This window comes from Chaetura pelagica, unplaced genomic scaffold (genome assembly GCF_000747805.2).
Source record: "Chaetura pelagica isolate M959 unplaced genomic scaffold, ChaPel_1.0 scaffold9, whole genome shotgun sequence".
NCBI lineage: Eukaryota > Metazoa > Chordata > Aves > Apodiformes > Apodidae > Chaetura > Chaetura pelagica.
In genome coordinates, this window is record NW_009954494.1 from 638,357 (window position 1) to 652,487 (window position 14,131).

At 47.7% G+C, this 14,131-nt stretch overlaps 1 protein-coding gene across 1 annotated transcript in view; it reads right to left on the reverse strand.

Moving 5' to 3' along the window:
* The window catches only part of RHOU (ras homolog family member U), an 18,389-nt gene extending 5,289 nt beyond the window's left edge, over positions 1-13,100 (reverse strand). The window contains exon 1 of the mRNA XM_010004547.1: positions 13,039-13,100. Within this exon, the coding sequence (XP_010002849.1) occupies positions 13,039-13,100 (62 nt within the window). The remainder of the gene's footprint in view (positions 1-13,038) is intronic.
* Between the last annotated feature and the right edge of the window lie 1,031 nt (positions 13,101-14,131).

A 14,131-nucleotide genomic window follows, 5' to 3' on the forward strand; every position in this document is an offset into this window, starting at 1 on the left:
GGAGCCTCCGCAGCCGGGCCCGCAGCATCGCGGGGCACCTCGGGCGGCGGGTTGGGCTGCCTGCGCGGAGGGCCCCGGGAGCAGGGAAGCCCCTCGCCGCCCCCGGATCGAGTGCGGTTTACCGGGGCGGGAGAGCGCTCCGGTTCGATGTGCGCTCCCGGTGTGGTCGCTGCGGGCCCGCGGGCGCTGCGTGAGCTCCCGCCTGCAACCCGGGGAGGGATAAACTGGGCCGTGTGCCGGGGGAACAAGGGGAGCGACGTTTTGGTCGGCCGCAAGTTAAGCGGCTGAGCACAGAAAGTGAAAGGCTGCTGGAAACTGTCTGCCCTAAATTGGGAGCGTTATGAACGCATTTCTGCTGGGGACACTAACAGCGCTGTGCAGACACGAGCTGTGCCGCCAGGAGAACTGGGCATGCAGACATCGGTATCCTCGTTTTGCAGATGGAAAATATAGGTAGCTTAAATGACATCAGGATTTCGTGATACCATTTGCATCATCACTAGAGTTTCCAGTACGACCTGGAGTGCTTTTTCCTTGTCTCCCTCACTGAAGTGGGAACCCACATGCTGCAGTTGGTTTCATACTGCAGTGCGTGTTGCAGCTGCCCATCATTCCTCACTGTTTGTCCCTTGCTCACTGGAGGAGCTGAAAATGTCAGGCCTATGGGGCCGTTGTCTTCCTACTTCTGGAAAACCCTGGAGCGGTGTGGCCTGGCCACAGAGGGCCTGGCCAAGGCTCATGTCTCATGGAAACAAGCACTCGTTGCAGTTCATCTTGCTTTCTTGTGTGCCCTGGCCTCTTCCATGGGAACAGCCACTGTGGCTCTCCATGGACTCGTGGCACTTGTGCTCTTGGGCAACACTCTAGGCACTCCAAAGCAGGGCTGGAGCCAAAGTCCTCCCTGACTGAAGGCAGCAGGGAAGACCCCAGGTTGGATGCCCTGTGTGTGCAGTTGGAGGGGTGGGGAAGAAACGACTCCTTGTAGCCCTGCTCCAGTGTGGCAGCTCCCACCTCCTCCCTGTAGGGAGCACAGCTGGGCAGGGGTGGAGCAGCAGCCCGGAGAGCAGAGGGGCTCATGCTTAAGACCCATCAGGGCCACTGTCCTGTCCTGTAGGGCTCTGCAGTCCTGCAGAATTACCTTCCCCTAAATGAGCAAGGATGGTGCTGCCACGTACTGGAGTTGGTGCCAGAGAGACATCACAGGACACCCGGCAACAACCAAGAAGCATTTCCTGGTCAGTACTTTCATATATTGATCCTCCTGTGAGGAAGCCTGAGAAGAGATCACCCGGGAAGCTGAGCTTTGCCAGGGTCGACGGCCAGAAGGACTGGAGTGGGAGCCTTCCTGTGCTGAGGCATGTCCTGAAGTAACAGAAACAGCTTAATTCATACCTTTGGTTATTTTGGTGCAAGTCCTTATGAGGATGCCTAGGTTAAAACACAAGCATTCTATTTTAATTTGGTGTAATTATAGCCTGTCTACCTACAAAAGCTGTATTGCTTTAACAATACTGTTGCAGCTAACTCCCTGGGGTATGGATACAGTTGTGGCAGGATAATGCTAATATGGCTTATTCTTGTTAGGAAAGGGAAAAACATTACGTGTGTAGGTGCAGGCTCTCTTTGCAAACAGCTGCAACTGTTTTAAAGGTTACCATCGTGGCAGCCTGTCCCCACGCTTGTTCCTGGGGTTGCTCCCTTAGTAGAGCCCTAAAGCTCCACAGCCACCTGGCTGCAAAGTCATGGCATTTTTTAAACTCAGTATTGGGTCACTTCAGCCCAGCAGATGTTTCACTGAAAGGGTGAGAGCCTTTGTGTGGCTTCTCTGCTGCAATAGTTGAGGGAGCTCGGAGCTGCCTGTAGTGTGGTAACACCTTGTGCACCAATGATGTTTCAACAGTGAACAGCATGGCTTGGTGTAGGAGTGGTACATGTGGCAAATCACATCCCTGACCAAAATAATGTACCAATCCCAGCACCAAAAATTGTTATAGATCCATGTTTTCCTTCAACTGAGCCAAAAGGAAAATGAGTGAATGGCAGAGTCTTGGATCCCTTCTTCTGAAGTGAAAACAAATCACTTCAGTGAAGCTTTAAAGGCAGACAGGATCTATGCAAGATGAGGAATGACATCTTCAGTCATTCCTGAAGAACTGCATGGAACATGGGGGCTAGATGCTGTTACATCTGATGGGCTTGCTCCCTGCTCCATGTGATGCTGGAAGTCAGCATATGGCAAACACGCAGACAGTAAATAGGGTAAGTACCACATGCTGGTCAACTCTGGCCATCTTGGGCAGTGTCACAGCATGGTGAAGTCATGACAGCAGATGAATTTCTGTCCGTTTTGGACAATGGGCCAGCTAAAGGTGAGCAGACATACTGTGATCTGGATGGAATATGACCCAACTGAGGGCACAAGGATGCCTGAGTAATGTCACCTCTTACCTGCAGTAACAAATTACAAATCCGTGGCCTGTATAAATGCTGTGATGAGCCTGGGTAAATGCTGTGAGAACTCATGAAGAGAAACCACAAGGAAAACTTCTGTGGGTGGGAGATGAGAGAGTGGGTGATACACACTGAATGTTTGAATGGTGTAGAAAGATGACATGAGAAAGCTCTTCATGCACATGCTGCAAGTGAAAAATGCCACGTGCACATTTTTAAACACCTTTGGCAGACAAATACAGTCAAGGCATTGAGCTAAGGAGGCTCCAGTGAGATAGCTATAAGAGTCTGCATTGTTTCTGTGCTCAGGCAGTGGGGCATGAGTGGCTTCAGAGCTGCATGGTTGCCCTATACTGTAATGTACCCTACCAAATACAGTAGCCTTTTGTGTGAGAGGATGAGCTAACCAGTTGTTTTGCGAGGGGGTGGGGGGGTGGGGGGCTGTTTGCACCACAGCAGCAAGTCAGAGCAGCTCCCAGGCAGCCGTGCTGGTGATGGGCTGAGGGGGCACTGATGGAGGGATGCTGTAGCAGAGAGCTGCTGTCTCCCAAGCTTTCGGACTCAGCCCTATCGCACGCACACATCTTGCAGGTTTGAACCCAATTGTCTTCAGAGCTCTGAGCTGGGGGATAAACAGGCTTAACTCTGCATAGGTCAACAGGGTGACAGTTGTCTGTCTTAGGGCTGAATTTGGCGCATTATCAGCCAGTTCACAGAAAAGCTCTTGCTCTATCTTACGTGCTCGTGTTAGTCAAATATTATTCTTTGAGAAAAATGACAGAGGGAGGAAATAATTTTATCAAGACGTGAAGTAAGTCATTGTTATATCCTGGCTTATCATTTTCCCTGCGATATAAAAAGTATGAGCTGGATGCTGGCCTTGTAGAATGAAAGCTTTCTTTTATTTTTTCTTGTAGGAACTTGAAAAGCCTGACACGGAGAGTGGCGAGGGAGTGAGGTGGCGCGCTCTGAGCATGACGTGATGCACTGCTGCTTGTTGAAGGGAAGGGCACAGCCTGCTCTGCAGGGCTGTCACCAAGATCCTGTTCTTTGTCAAGAAAAGCAACCCCAAAGTCTGGAACAAAAAAACAAAAAAATTCTGTGATGCATCCCTTCATTTTCCAAAGACCAGAATCATGGTGATGTGTCTGAGCTGACTGGTGGAAGGGGAGGTGGAAAGAAAAAAGGGGAAGTATGAGAGAGCAAGAGAGGGCAACAACCTGGAAAAGAAAAGGAAGCTTGTATAAAGGATAGCTCAGACCTGCTTGGACTTGAGAGAAGTGCTTTTGAGGCTGTCCTTTGAGAACTAGAAGGAAAAAGGGCTAAAGAAGTACAAGATATTTCTGCTTTTTTACATATTTTATTTATAATGAAAAATAAAATAAAAATTTAAAATATATATATATATCACCAGGGCTTCTTTTATAGAACGTTTTCCTCACCCAAGTTATTGATCTCAGGGAAGTTTTCACTGCTTGGGGAAAGGAATCAGTAAACAGCACACATTATTGACACAATAAAGTCTTCCCACCCCTCCAGCTAAGTTCTAATTTAGAAGATGCTACCAGAAATTCACAGGCAAAAAGGATTGTTGTGATAAACCTTGAAAAAATCCGGCAACAAAACAAAGCACAATTGCTTCAAGCCTCCCAATTCAGAAAACAAATTAACCCTAACCTCCTATCTGCAGTGCCTCTGCAGGGGAACCACAGTGGGAGATCAGCCCTTTATCTCCCTTTCAAAATCCTTTTCAACTGATTTAGGGTCATAGCTGCTGGAAAGCGCTGCATGTCCTATACTTTGCGTGACCGTCACCAATTTGCCTGCTTGTCCTGAAGCCCCTCATTGCCCTGGGGCTGCCCCACACCTTCTGGGTGCACCACAGGTGAGAGCTTTGTCTGGCCCAGCCACTCTTCACAGGGCTCTCCCCACTGGGTCTGAGCAGGGACTAAGCAATGGTCCCACTAGGACTCGACAGTGCTGGGGACAAACTGGGTTAGATCTCGGTAGTGGTAGAGTAATGTCTTGGTAAGAAAAATAACAAAGGTACCAGTTTTGCCAAACATCTGAATGAAGGAACTGCCCCTGCTCTTTAGCATACTGCATTTCATGGCTCTCCTGCTCACTGAGTGTTATAACCTGCCGTGTTGTTTATGCCTCAGGTGCACCAGTTTACAAATACAAGTCTGGAGAGAGCAAGGTAAATCCAAGCACTAAACCTGAGGAGAATAAAAGATGCTTGGGCAATGTGCTACACACTGGTGGGGCTGGTCAGAGAGGCAGAGACTGAGCAGAGAAACGACAGCTCAGTTTGGGCATTTGTCTCTGAGGAGGCAGGGACAGAGCAGCCAGCACTCAAAATAGGCTTGGTATCTACAGTGTAGATTCTGTTTGCCACACTGCTTATCAGCCCATATGTGAATCCCCTTACTAGCTTTTCTTAGCTGTCACAAAACCCACCAGTTCCCGAGGCAGACTCCCAAAGCAACTGTCCAAATCCTAGTCCACCACACTCCTGATTTCTAGGGGCTTTTTCCAGCAGCTGGTAAAAACTTTGCTTCCTACTACTCAACCCCCTCCCTGTCAGGACAGACTAGTGGTTAACCGTCTGCCACAGCCTTCCCATAATTTGTGGCATTCCTGGAAGGAAACCCTTCTGGATGCCTCTGCTGGTTCCTGCTCCAGCCCTGTTGTGAGCATTCTCTTCACCCTTCACCCATGCTTGAAATGAGGTGACCTGCATCTTCAAAAGACCCCACAGGTAGATCTCCTTGGCCTTCTTGCCCAAGCCTAGACTGCAATCCACCTGTGTACACTCCTACCTTAGTCTTCAGTGTTGTTATCTGTGTTCCTGAAGTTGTCTGTATTGCTGAGGTATTTTCTGTACAGCAGGTATGTTCTCTTCTAGCCAAGCTAAAACACCTTTATTGGGTTGCCCCTTAGTGTTATACCAGGCATCTGTTTTGTTTTTATACTAATTAGACACCCAGAGTCTATTTGAATGGGGTTGAACCCCAGCAGTCCATGTGCACCAAAATTCCTCATCCCCCTCTGTGCACCTCACCTGCACACCATACCTAACCCGTCACTTTGCCAGAATTTCTGGACTGCTTCAAAAGGCAGCCAAGTTCCAGAGCAGCCTGCCAGACCTGAAGTTTCCTTCCCAAAATATCCACCCTGGTGGTACAACAGATGTAAAGAGCCTAATCTCCCAGGCCTGCAGAAGGAGAGCTGGGAGGTGCCAAGAAGAGTTGAGCTGCACAGTGGAAGATGCAGAGCTTGTGTCAGGACCAGGGAATCTTCAGTGGCAAGACCTAGAAATGCTGTCACTTTTACATATTGATAAAATAAATGCAGGGATATATTTAAGAAAAAGGTCTCAGTTTGAAAATGAGTTGTGGTAGAAGATAATGTGATCAGACCTGTCTGGAGGACTGGGAAAAGGAAACCAGAGCCCAGGCTGGTGGGGCAGAGTTGTGAGTACAGAGGGAGGCAGCCGTGAGGCAGGTAGAAAAATGCAAATTTTGTATGTCTGAAATCCAAATGAAAAAATGGACAGTCTGTGTCTTCCCTAGGCACAGAGAACAAGGATGCTGAACAGCCTCATAATACTGAGCAATATCTTATGGTGCTTGTAAAGTATGGTGCTTGTAAAGATCAGGCTGAAATGGTCACTAGCCAGGGTGAAGAGAGATGAGCTTACTTCCTGGAGAGTTCCACCACCTCCCCACTGCTGTGGTATGTCCCCAGGGGCACCTCTCACTGGGTCATACCCATACCTATCTTTGCGTGAGCCCGCATTTCATGAGGGGTGAAAGCAGCTTCCTAATGGGAAACCTAACTTCTGTCAATGGTGCTGGGAAGTGAGAGGGTCAGAGAGACCTGCCTGCTCTGCATGGACACTTCTGTGCTTGCTTCTGCACGCACCCTCCCCAGTGAAGCTTGTCCCAGCCAATGGATCTGTGCTGACCTGCCTCCATGCACAGTTTGGCCCATGCATTTTTAGTTTGTTACTCTCAAAGCCTGAAAAACAACAATTGGCCCTAATGTTATCTCTTTTGGAGCCAGCAGCTTCCTCTTGGTATCAAACTTGGAAGAATCTCCTGGCCATTGCTGAAAAGCCTTTTCCTTTTCCACATTTAAACATCTTTTCTGAAAGCAGTTGCTAAGATCTTCTTGGTAGGGATTAAAAGGCTTGGAACAAGCCAGCGTAAGTGTCAGTTTTGTTGAAAATGAGCAGGCTGTGCTTCCCTGATAGCTGCCTGTCTTCAAGGGCAGGCATCACAGGGCAGCATCCACAGCTGCCTCCAGGGCAGCTCAGCGGAGGGGGGAAAACCACAACTTTTCTGTGCTGCCTGTTAACACAAAGGCAGGAAAGCAAAGAACGTGATTCACTTGGTGCAGAGCAAACACTGCTCTCTGAATCCGTACTGTCCTGGCTCTATTGTTTGTACGTGGAAGCTCCCAGGTGCCTCCCTGATCCCCAGCTTAGCCAGCCAGCTCACCTCCCTGGCACTGGCAGCCACAGCTGGGCAAGAGCAGGGGCTTCTCAGCACACTGTGCTTCACCCCACCAGAAATCTGCCTTGGGAGGGGAACTGAAAGCAGGTTTAGGATACTGGAAGGCAGTTAGCCAGGCATTATCTGTATCTTCTTTTTTAGGGTCAGGATGAAAAACTTCAGTTTCCTGTTCAAAAAGCAGAACTTTTCAGCTATAATAGGTATATATAAACAGACTTAGAAGCCTTCCACAACACAAGTTATTTTTCCCTTTCAAGCATCCTGCCTCTACCTGTGAGTCCTTAGCTAACTATTTTGTTAGCAGCCGGAGTGTTGCCTGGCTAGCATACTGGGCTGGGCTCAGGAAACTGCCATTCTACTTGCAGCTTTCCTATTCACAAACCTTCTGCCTGAGGATTTAGCTGGATTTGGAAAGAAAGAGTTGCCATAATAGTACTACCAAGACAGCTCTACAAGACAAACCCTTCTAGAGTTGTTTATTTTCATGTAACAGTGTTTCACCAGCCTGGTTAAAAAGAGTTTTCTGAACAGAGTAAGATTCCAAGGGCTATTTTGCTGGATAACCTTGTCAGACTAGTGTCTTCTCTTAGCTGGGGAGGGAGCAGGCAGAATGCATGTGCCTAAAAACATAGTTCTACATAAAAACTTATGTTCCATGAAAACTGAGCCTCAGTTTATCAGTGTATGAGAACATACTTTTTAGGTGTCTTGAAGTCCTCAGATTAAATACGTACACAAGGGCAAAGCATTACTGGTAGATAATGTGAGCCTGGCTTTGAACCTGCTTCTCCTGCTGCTTTATGGCTTTGAAAGAAAGAACCAGAGCAAGAAGGATGGAAATGCTGAACCTCCCCTTGCTCCAGTGGTTCAGGAGAGGGGCTTTCAAGGAAAAGTAACTTAGGGGCTTTGAGCATCAGTCTCTGTTAGCTGTACATACAAACCACTAACAGGGACCAGAGCTCTCCCACTGAAGTAAAGACATCGGGAGCAAGAGATTAATAGGTTGCCAGCTGTGTTGGCATGATAAGCCAAGCAAGGACCCGGACGCTTTCAGCTGAAAGTGGATTGAGACCTCAGGAGGGGCACATGGCAAATCAGCCAGAAGCCACATGGAAAGCTGAGCAAGGCAGCACGAGCAAACATTTCTTATCTTTGCTTTACGTCAATGGAAATGGCATTGTAAAAGAGGCAGCAAAGTACTTGCTGGAGAGAAGGAGGGAAAAGTCCACAAGCTTTTTTGGCTGTATGTGCAGGTTTTAAAATACCACTGTTTTCCTCAGAAATTTGTCATTAAAAAGAAACAGGCAAAAATCACTGACGAGTTCTTCCAGAAGGCTGGTGGTTTCTTGTTTGGGTGGGTGTAGCCAGGTAGCCAGGCTGTGCTGGCAGGAAAGCTGCCTGCTGCTGCTGTGGCACTCCAAAGGCAGCCGGGAAAGTATAACCTCTTAAATCAGCCCAAAACACAGCTGCAATAATTACCCATCTACTCTGATTTGCTATGAAACAGGGCTCAGGGGAGAGGCAGACCTCAGCAATCTGGGGCTCTCTTCAAGGTGATGCTTTCTGCAGCTGGCTCCTCACTTCCCACAGCTCCTGCTTTTCCAGCAGCCCGCCCCAATTACCTCTGTCGGCTTTTGCTTTGCTTTCTGGTTTTATTGTTCTCTTTGAGGCTAATTAAAAGAAGAGTGGATGAGGCCCAGATTTCTTGTGTGGATTTTTTGTTTATTTGTTTGTTTTTGCTGCTGCTGGTGGTGCTGGTTTTCATTTTGCTGAGTTTTCTTTTTGCTTTTAAACTGTTTTGATAATGCAAGAAAAACATATTTTTTTACCAGCAAGGTACGAAGCAAGGAGAAGACTCAGCAAGGAGAGTATTAATCAGGGAAAGGCTGTGAGCAGGTTTCACCTTCTCAGTGGAGTGTGCTTTTGCAACCCCAGTCTGTGTGATCAATGGGCCCTCACTGCACCCCTGCTGCCAGAGCCCTGGAGCAAGGAAAGGTGCAAATATTCCCACCATGCAGGAGGCATGCAGTTATCAGTGAGAGGCAAGCCAGGAAGAGCAAAAGGCTGGGATAGATACAGCTGAAGCCTCACAGCCTGGATCCATATGGCCCCTGAATCCATCCCTGCCCTGAGGAGCTGGGCACTAGCCACTGACTGGAGCAAAGCTGGTCTCTGGGTAATGGGCAGGGGTGGGCTTGTTGCAGGTGGGTGGCCTGGGGCAGGGCCACCCGCCACACTGCCAGCAGGGAGCTGTGGTTCCTGTCACCTCCCTCCTCCTGCCCCAAATCCCCACCCCAGCTGCACAGGGCTCTGCAGGGATGTTAAACATATAATTGGGATCTGGCCCTGGAAACCTGAAAGTTCTCTGTCAAAAGGTCTGGTTGTGACTTTTCAGGCATCAAAATAATCATATTGCTGCTTATTAAAAGAAATATCAAAATAGGATTATAGATAAAACCATGCATTTTCATATAATGCCTTAATTAATGATCATGGATTCTCTGTATTCGCAGTCCCTGATACCATGGTGATGGGCATGATCCAAGAGCAAAGACTAATGACCCAGGAGTGCTAAAAGACTGTTCATCTCACTGTTAACACAGGCATGGAGAAAATGAATATGAAAATTAATGATGCTGGATTGCTTTCTGTTTTTCTCAGCAGAGGAACTTCAGGCAATGTGGTTGAAAGTGTTGAGCACCCTCTGTTCTTCCTGACCTCACCAATTTCCTCTGCACAAACTATCTGTATGGATTTGACATGTGGGCTTTGCAAGGCCCCTAGGCTTTGTAAGTCTCAGTAAGGCAAAGTGTGTGGGGTTGGAGGAGCCAGATCCCTTCCCTGGCTTTACAAGTCCCTAAGGGTCAAGTTAAGTGCAAGCCTGACCCTGTTCTCAGGATCAGACTTGCCCAGCATGTGCTTTAAGCCTCCCAGCCTCACGAGACTGGGTTTTAGCTCAACCACAGAGCTCAGAGTGGCTCTGTCTCACCCTGTGCAATCCTGAGTGGCTCAGCATCCCTACCATCCCCCAACAGCATGCCCAGCCATCTCCAGAGGGACGAGCTCTTGTCCCCCTGGAGCAGAAGAGCTGTGCCCAAACTGCCTGCTGGGAACTATCCCCAGCCCACCCCAGCTGCCAAAACATGCCTGGACATCTGATGCAGAAATATCCACTTGGTCTGGGACAAACTCATGCAAGGACACTGCCAACCATTGAGTTCTACAGGCACCTGCCTGTGCCTGAGCCTTGCCCTCGCCTGCTTTATTAGTCTGATGGTACCTCGCTGCTTGCCTACACAGGCATAGACACAGAGCCTGCCGTTAGCAAGGGCAATAAAACACCTGCGAGGGAAGAGTCCCAAGCGTTTCATCTTGTTTTATAAGAAAAAGATGCTCTCACATCGGGGGTTTAATCTCTTTTGTCCTGGTCTCTCCAGAGCTGAGTAGCATGATTGTTCTGTGCGGTGCCTCGCAGGGGGAGCGCTGGCTGCCCTGCATCCCTGCCAGCCCAGCAGATGCTGCTGCTATGACAAGTAGTAATATGTCCAGGTTTAAGACAGGCCTGCCTTGCAGGAATATAATTATTTGACTGGCCAGTTTACCAAAGGGAACGAATAAATCATTATAGAGTTGGGCAAAAAGCAAGGAAAGAGAAAACCAAAACTGCAAGAAAACAAAGGGCCATTGACAAGAGGCACAAATTAGCAAGGTCTCCAGTGTCATTCTCCATCTGATAAAACAAAAATGTCCAGGGCAACAATTAACAAGAAAATGTGAGGGGTAAAGTGTCTCTATTTAGCTGTAGGTTTTTCTTGGTGTGTTTTTTTTTGTTGTTGTTGGTTTGGGTTTTTTTTGTTTAGCTGTAGGTTTTTCTTGGTGTGGTTTTTTTTGTTGTTGGTTTGGGTTTTTTTCTCATGCTTTGGGCTTTCTGAGGTCTTGGTTAATGTGGAGCTGGTTGCATGTGTGTGTGCATGGTGTAGTCCCCGTGGATTTGGGAGCTGCCTTTTGTGAAAGGGAAGCAGAAGAGCAAAGTGAATGCAGAGAAAACAGGAATGTGTTTTGGATGGCCCTGGGAAATAAAGCTCAGGGACAGGAATAAGAGCTTGAAAAGGGCTCAGAACTAAAGGCAAATCCAGGAGGTGGTTAAGCATGGGAAGACTGCACTGAATAAAACCAAAGGAACACAAAAGGAAAGCTGCAAATAGTGTTCTTCCTAGGTTGTTGTGGGGTAAATTGCTCCTTTCTGGCTCACTGACCAGCAGTGAGGAGGAGGAGAGATGTGCTGCCAGCAGGAAAGGGCTGTATGGACAACAGGGAGTTGAACACAAGTCAGCTTTGCCACATTGAAGAGAAAGGGAATAATCTGTTTCTTACAGCATGTGGAAGTAAATAATGCAAGAGATAATAAGCTCAAATTGCAACACAGAGAGTTCAATACAGATGGTAGGACAAACTATCTAATGGTACAGACAGTTGCATATTGCAGTTGCCTCCAGGACTGTGGCATCTCCAGCAAGTTGAGACCCCCAGGGCTCTCAGGAGTGGTTAGGGGCAGCTAGTTTGATTTCTAGGCAGCTGGAGTGTGCTGGTGTTTCCTGTCAGCTTCTCTTCCAAGTATACATTTGAAAAACAAGGACTGTAACATGCAGTAGCTCCAGGATGATTTTCGCTGTTGACAAAGGAAACCAGACAAAGGCTGTGATATGTCTTTTGCTCCCTCACCGTATTATTGGTTTGCATGCATTGAAGTAGATGACCCTGTTTGATTCACCTTCTCTCCATTCACTTCACTGACCACCTCCTCTTGCCATGTGGGTCACCAGTGTGGATCTAAAGGGCAGCCTGGAAACCACAGGGCTGCATGTCCTCCTAGGAGTACCTTTTGGGTCCCTTCCCCATGTAGGTGCAGCCAGCTGCCCAGCACCAGGCACTGCCTGCAGCCAGGGGATTGTTCATCTTAAGGGTGAGGCACACATGGGTGCTGGGTGCCAGACACTGCCCAAGAAGCCTGTAAGAAGATATATTGAAGAGCTGTCAAAGGTACAGCTAGATCCTGTTGAATGCTGTCAGTTCTGCATTTCAGATTGCTCCCTGTCAGAGAAAGATCACAGAAGCAATAAATTACATTTTCCCTTTACAGTTTAGTGTTTTGGAGCAGCAGTTTTTCTTACCTATGTTATATAACTTATCTATATCATAGAATCATAGAATGGTTTGGGTTGGAAGGAACCTTAAAGATCATCTAGTTCCAACTCCCCTACATGGGCAGGGACACCTTCCACTAGACCAGGGTGCTCCAAGCCCCATCCAACCTGGCCTTGAACACTGCCAGGGATGGAGCTTCCACAGCTTCCCTGGATGACCTGTTCCAGTCTCACCACTCTCACAATAAAAAAATTTATTCCTAATATCCAACCTAAATCTGCCCTCTTCCAGTTTAAAGCCCTTACCCCTTATCCTGTCACTACACACCCTGTAAAAAGCCCCTCCCCAGCTTTGCTGTTGCCCCTTTAGGTACTGGAAGGCTGCTGTGAGGTTTCCCCAGAGCCTTCTCATCTCCAGGCTGAACAACTCCAATTCTCTCAGCCTGTCTTCATGACTGGTGCTCCAGTCTTATGATCATATTTGTGGCCCTCCTCTGGACCTCTCCAACAGGTCCACGTCCTTCTTGTGTTGGGCAGTCCAGAACTGGACACAGTACTCCAGGTGGGGTCTCATGACAGCAGACCAGAGGGACAGAATCACCCTCCTCAACCTGCTGGCCTCACTACTTTGGGTGCAGCCCAGGACACCAGTGGCTTTCTGGGTTGCAAGCACACACTGCCAGCTCATGTTGAGTTTCCCATCAACCAACAGCCCCAAGTCCTTTTCCTTGGGGCTGTTCTCAATCTGTTCTCCACCCAACCTGTATTTATGCTTGGGATTGCCCCAGCCCAGGTGCAGGACCTTGTTGAACTTCATGTGGTTGGCATGGGCCCACCTCTCAAACCTGCTGAGGTCCCTCTGGATGGCCTCTCTTCCCTCCAGTATGTTTACCACACCACACAGCTTGGTGTCATTAACAAACCTGCTGAGGGTGCACTCTGTCCCACTGTCCACGTCAGTGACAAAGATGTTAAACAGCACCATTCCCAGTACCCCTGCGCAATATCACTAGAAAAGTCCCCATTTGGTTTGCAGTGATTCCTCTTTCCTTCCCTGCTGGATTGACAGATTCAGCTGGTACCCTCAAAATCGGTCTGAATTCCTTCTACTCTGCACAGCAGCTAGTGGCATAGTGGGTTATTCAGTCAAAGTTAGCTGATCTTGTTGCCATGGCAGGAAGCAGGAGGGCAAAGCCCTACCTTTACTAGCTTTTGTAGTTCAAATAATCAATGTTTCTTTTGTCAGCAAACTGAAGAAACAGGAATTAATGATGAACAAATAAAACACGATTATTTTTTTTATTTTTCTGATGCAATAAGGACTGGATTCTGCAAACCCTTGTGAAGTTTTCTTCCCTTTTAACACAAGTGTAAATGTTCTTGTGTTCAAGGCCTGACTGAAGCTCTTCTGCACAGTTTGTCCTTCAAAAGCTAAATGACTATAATAAATTGTCCCACTTACATAAGAGATGTCTTTCACCTTTTCACCATACTCATAAAAAACCGGCAATGCTAAATACACTTAAAGATCAAAGGCCTGGTATGCAAAACAGGTCCTGTGCACCAAACTGCTTAGGGTTTGGTTGCTATGGTGCTTTTGCCTTGACGAGTTACAATATCCCTCATCAGCCTCAGTGGAAGACTAGACAGAAAAGTAGCCATCAAAAAATAGCTGAATATATTACTTGACTACAGTCACTGAGCAGTTAACTTTTTTTTTTTGTTTTTAAGTTTGAATCACCTTTAACTTCATGTTTGGCTATTAACCCACCAGCTGATCATTAACCATAGGGACTGAATGACTGATTGGTGCAAAGCTGGGTTGGTTTTAAATTTTTTTTCTGAAGGACTTTAATATCTCCCATCAGCACACAGACAACCTATTGAATCCCCCGTAAGACTCTGGGGCTGATCAGGAAGGTACTTGCAGGTTATCTGCCTAGAAACATGCTGCTTGAAGCTGATAAATTCACTGAGGCTCTATCCTGATTTCCAATTTAACTCAAGCCTGGCTAA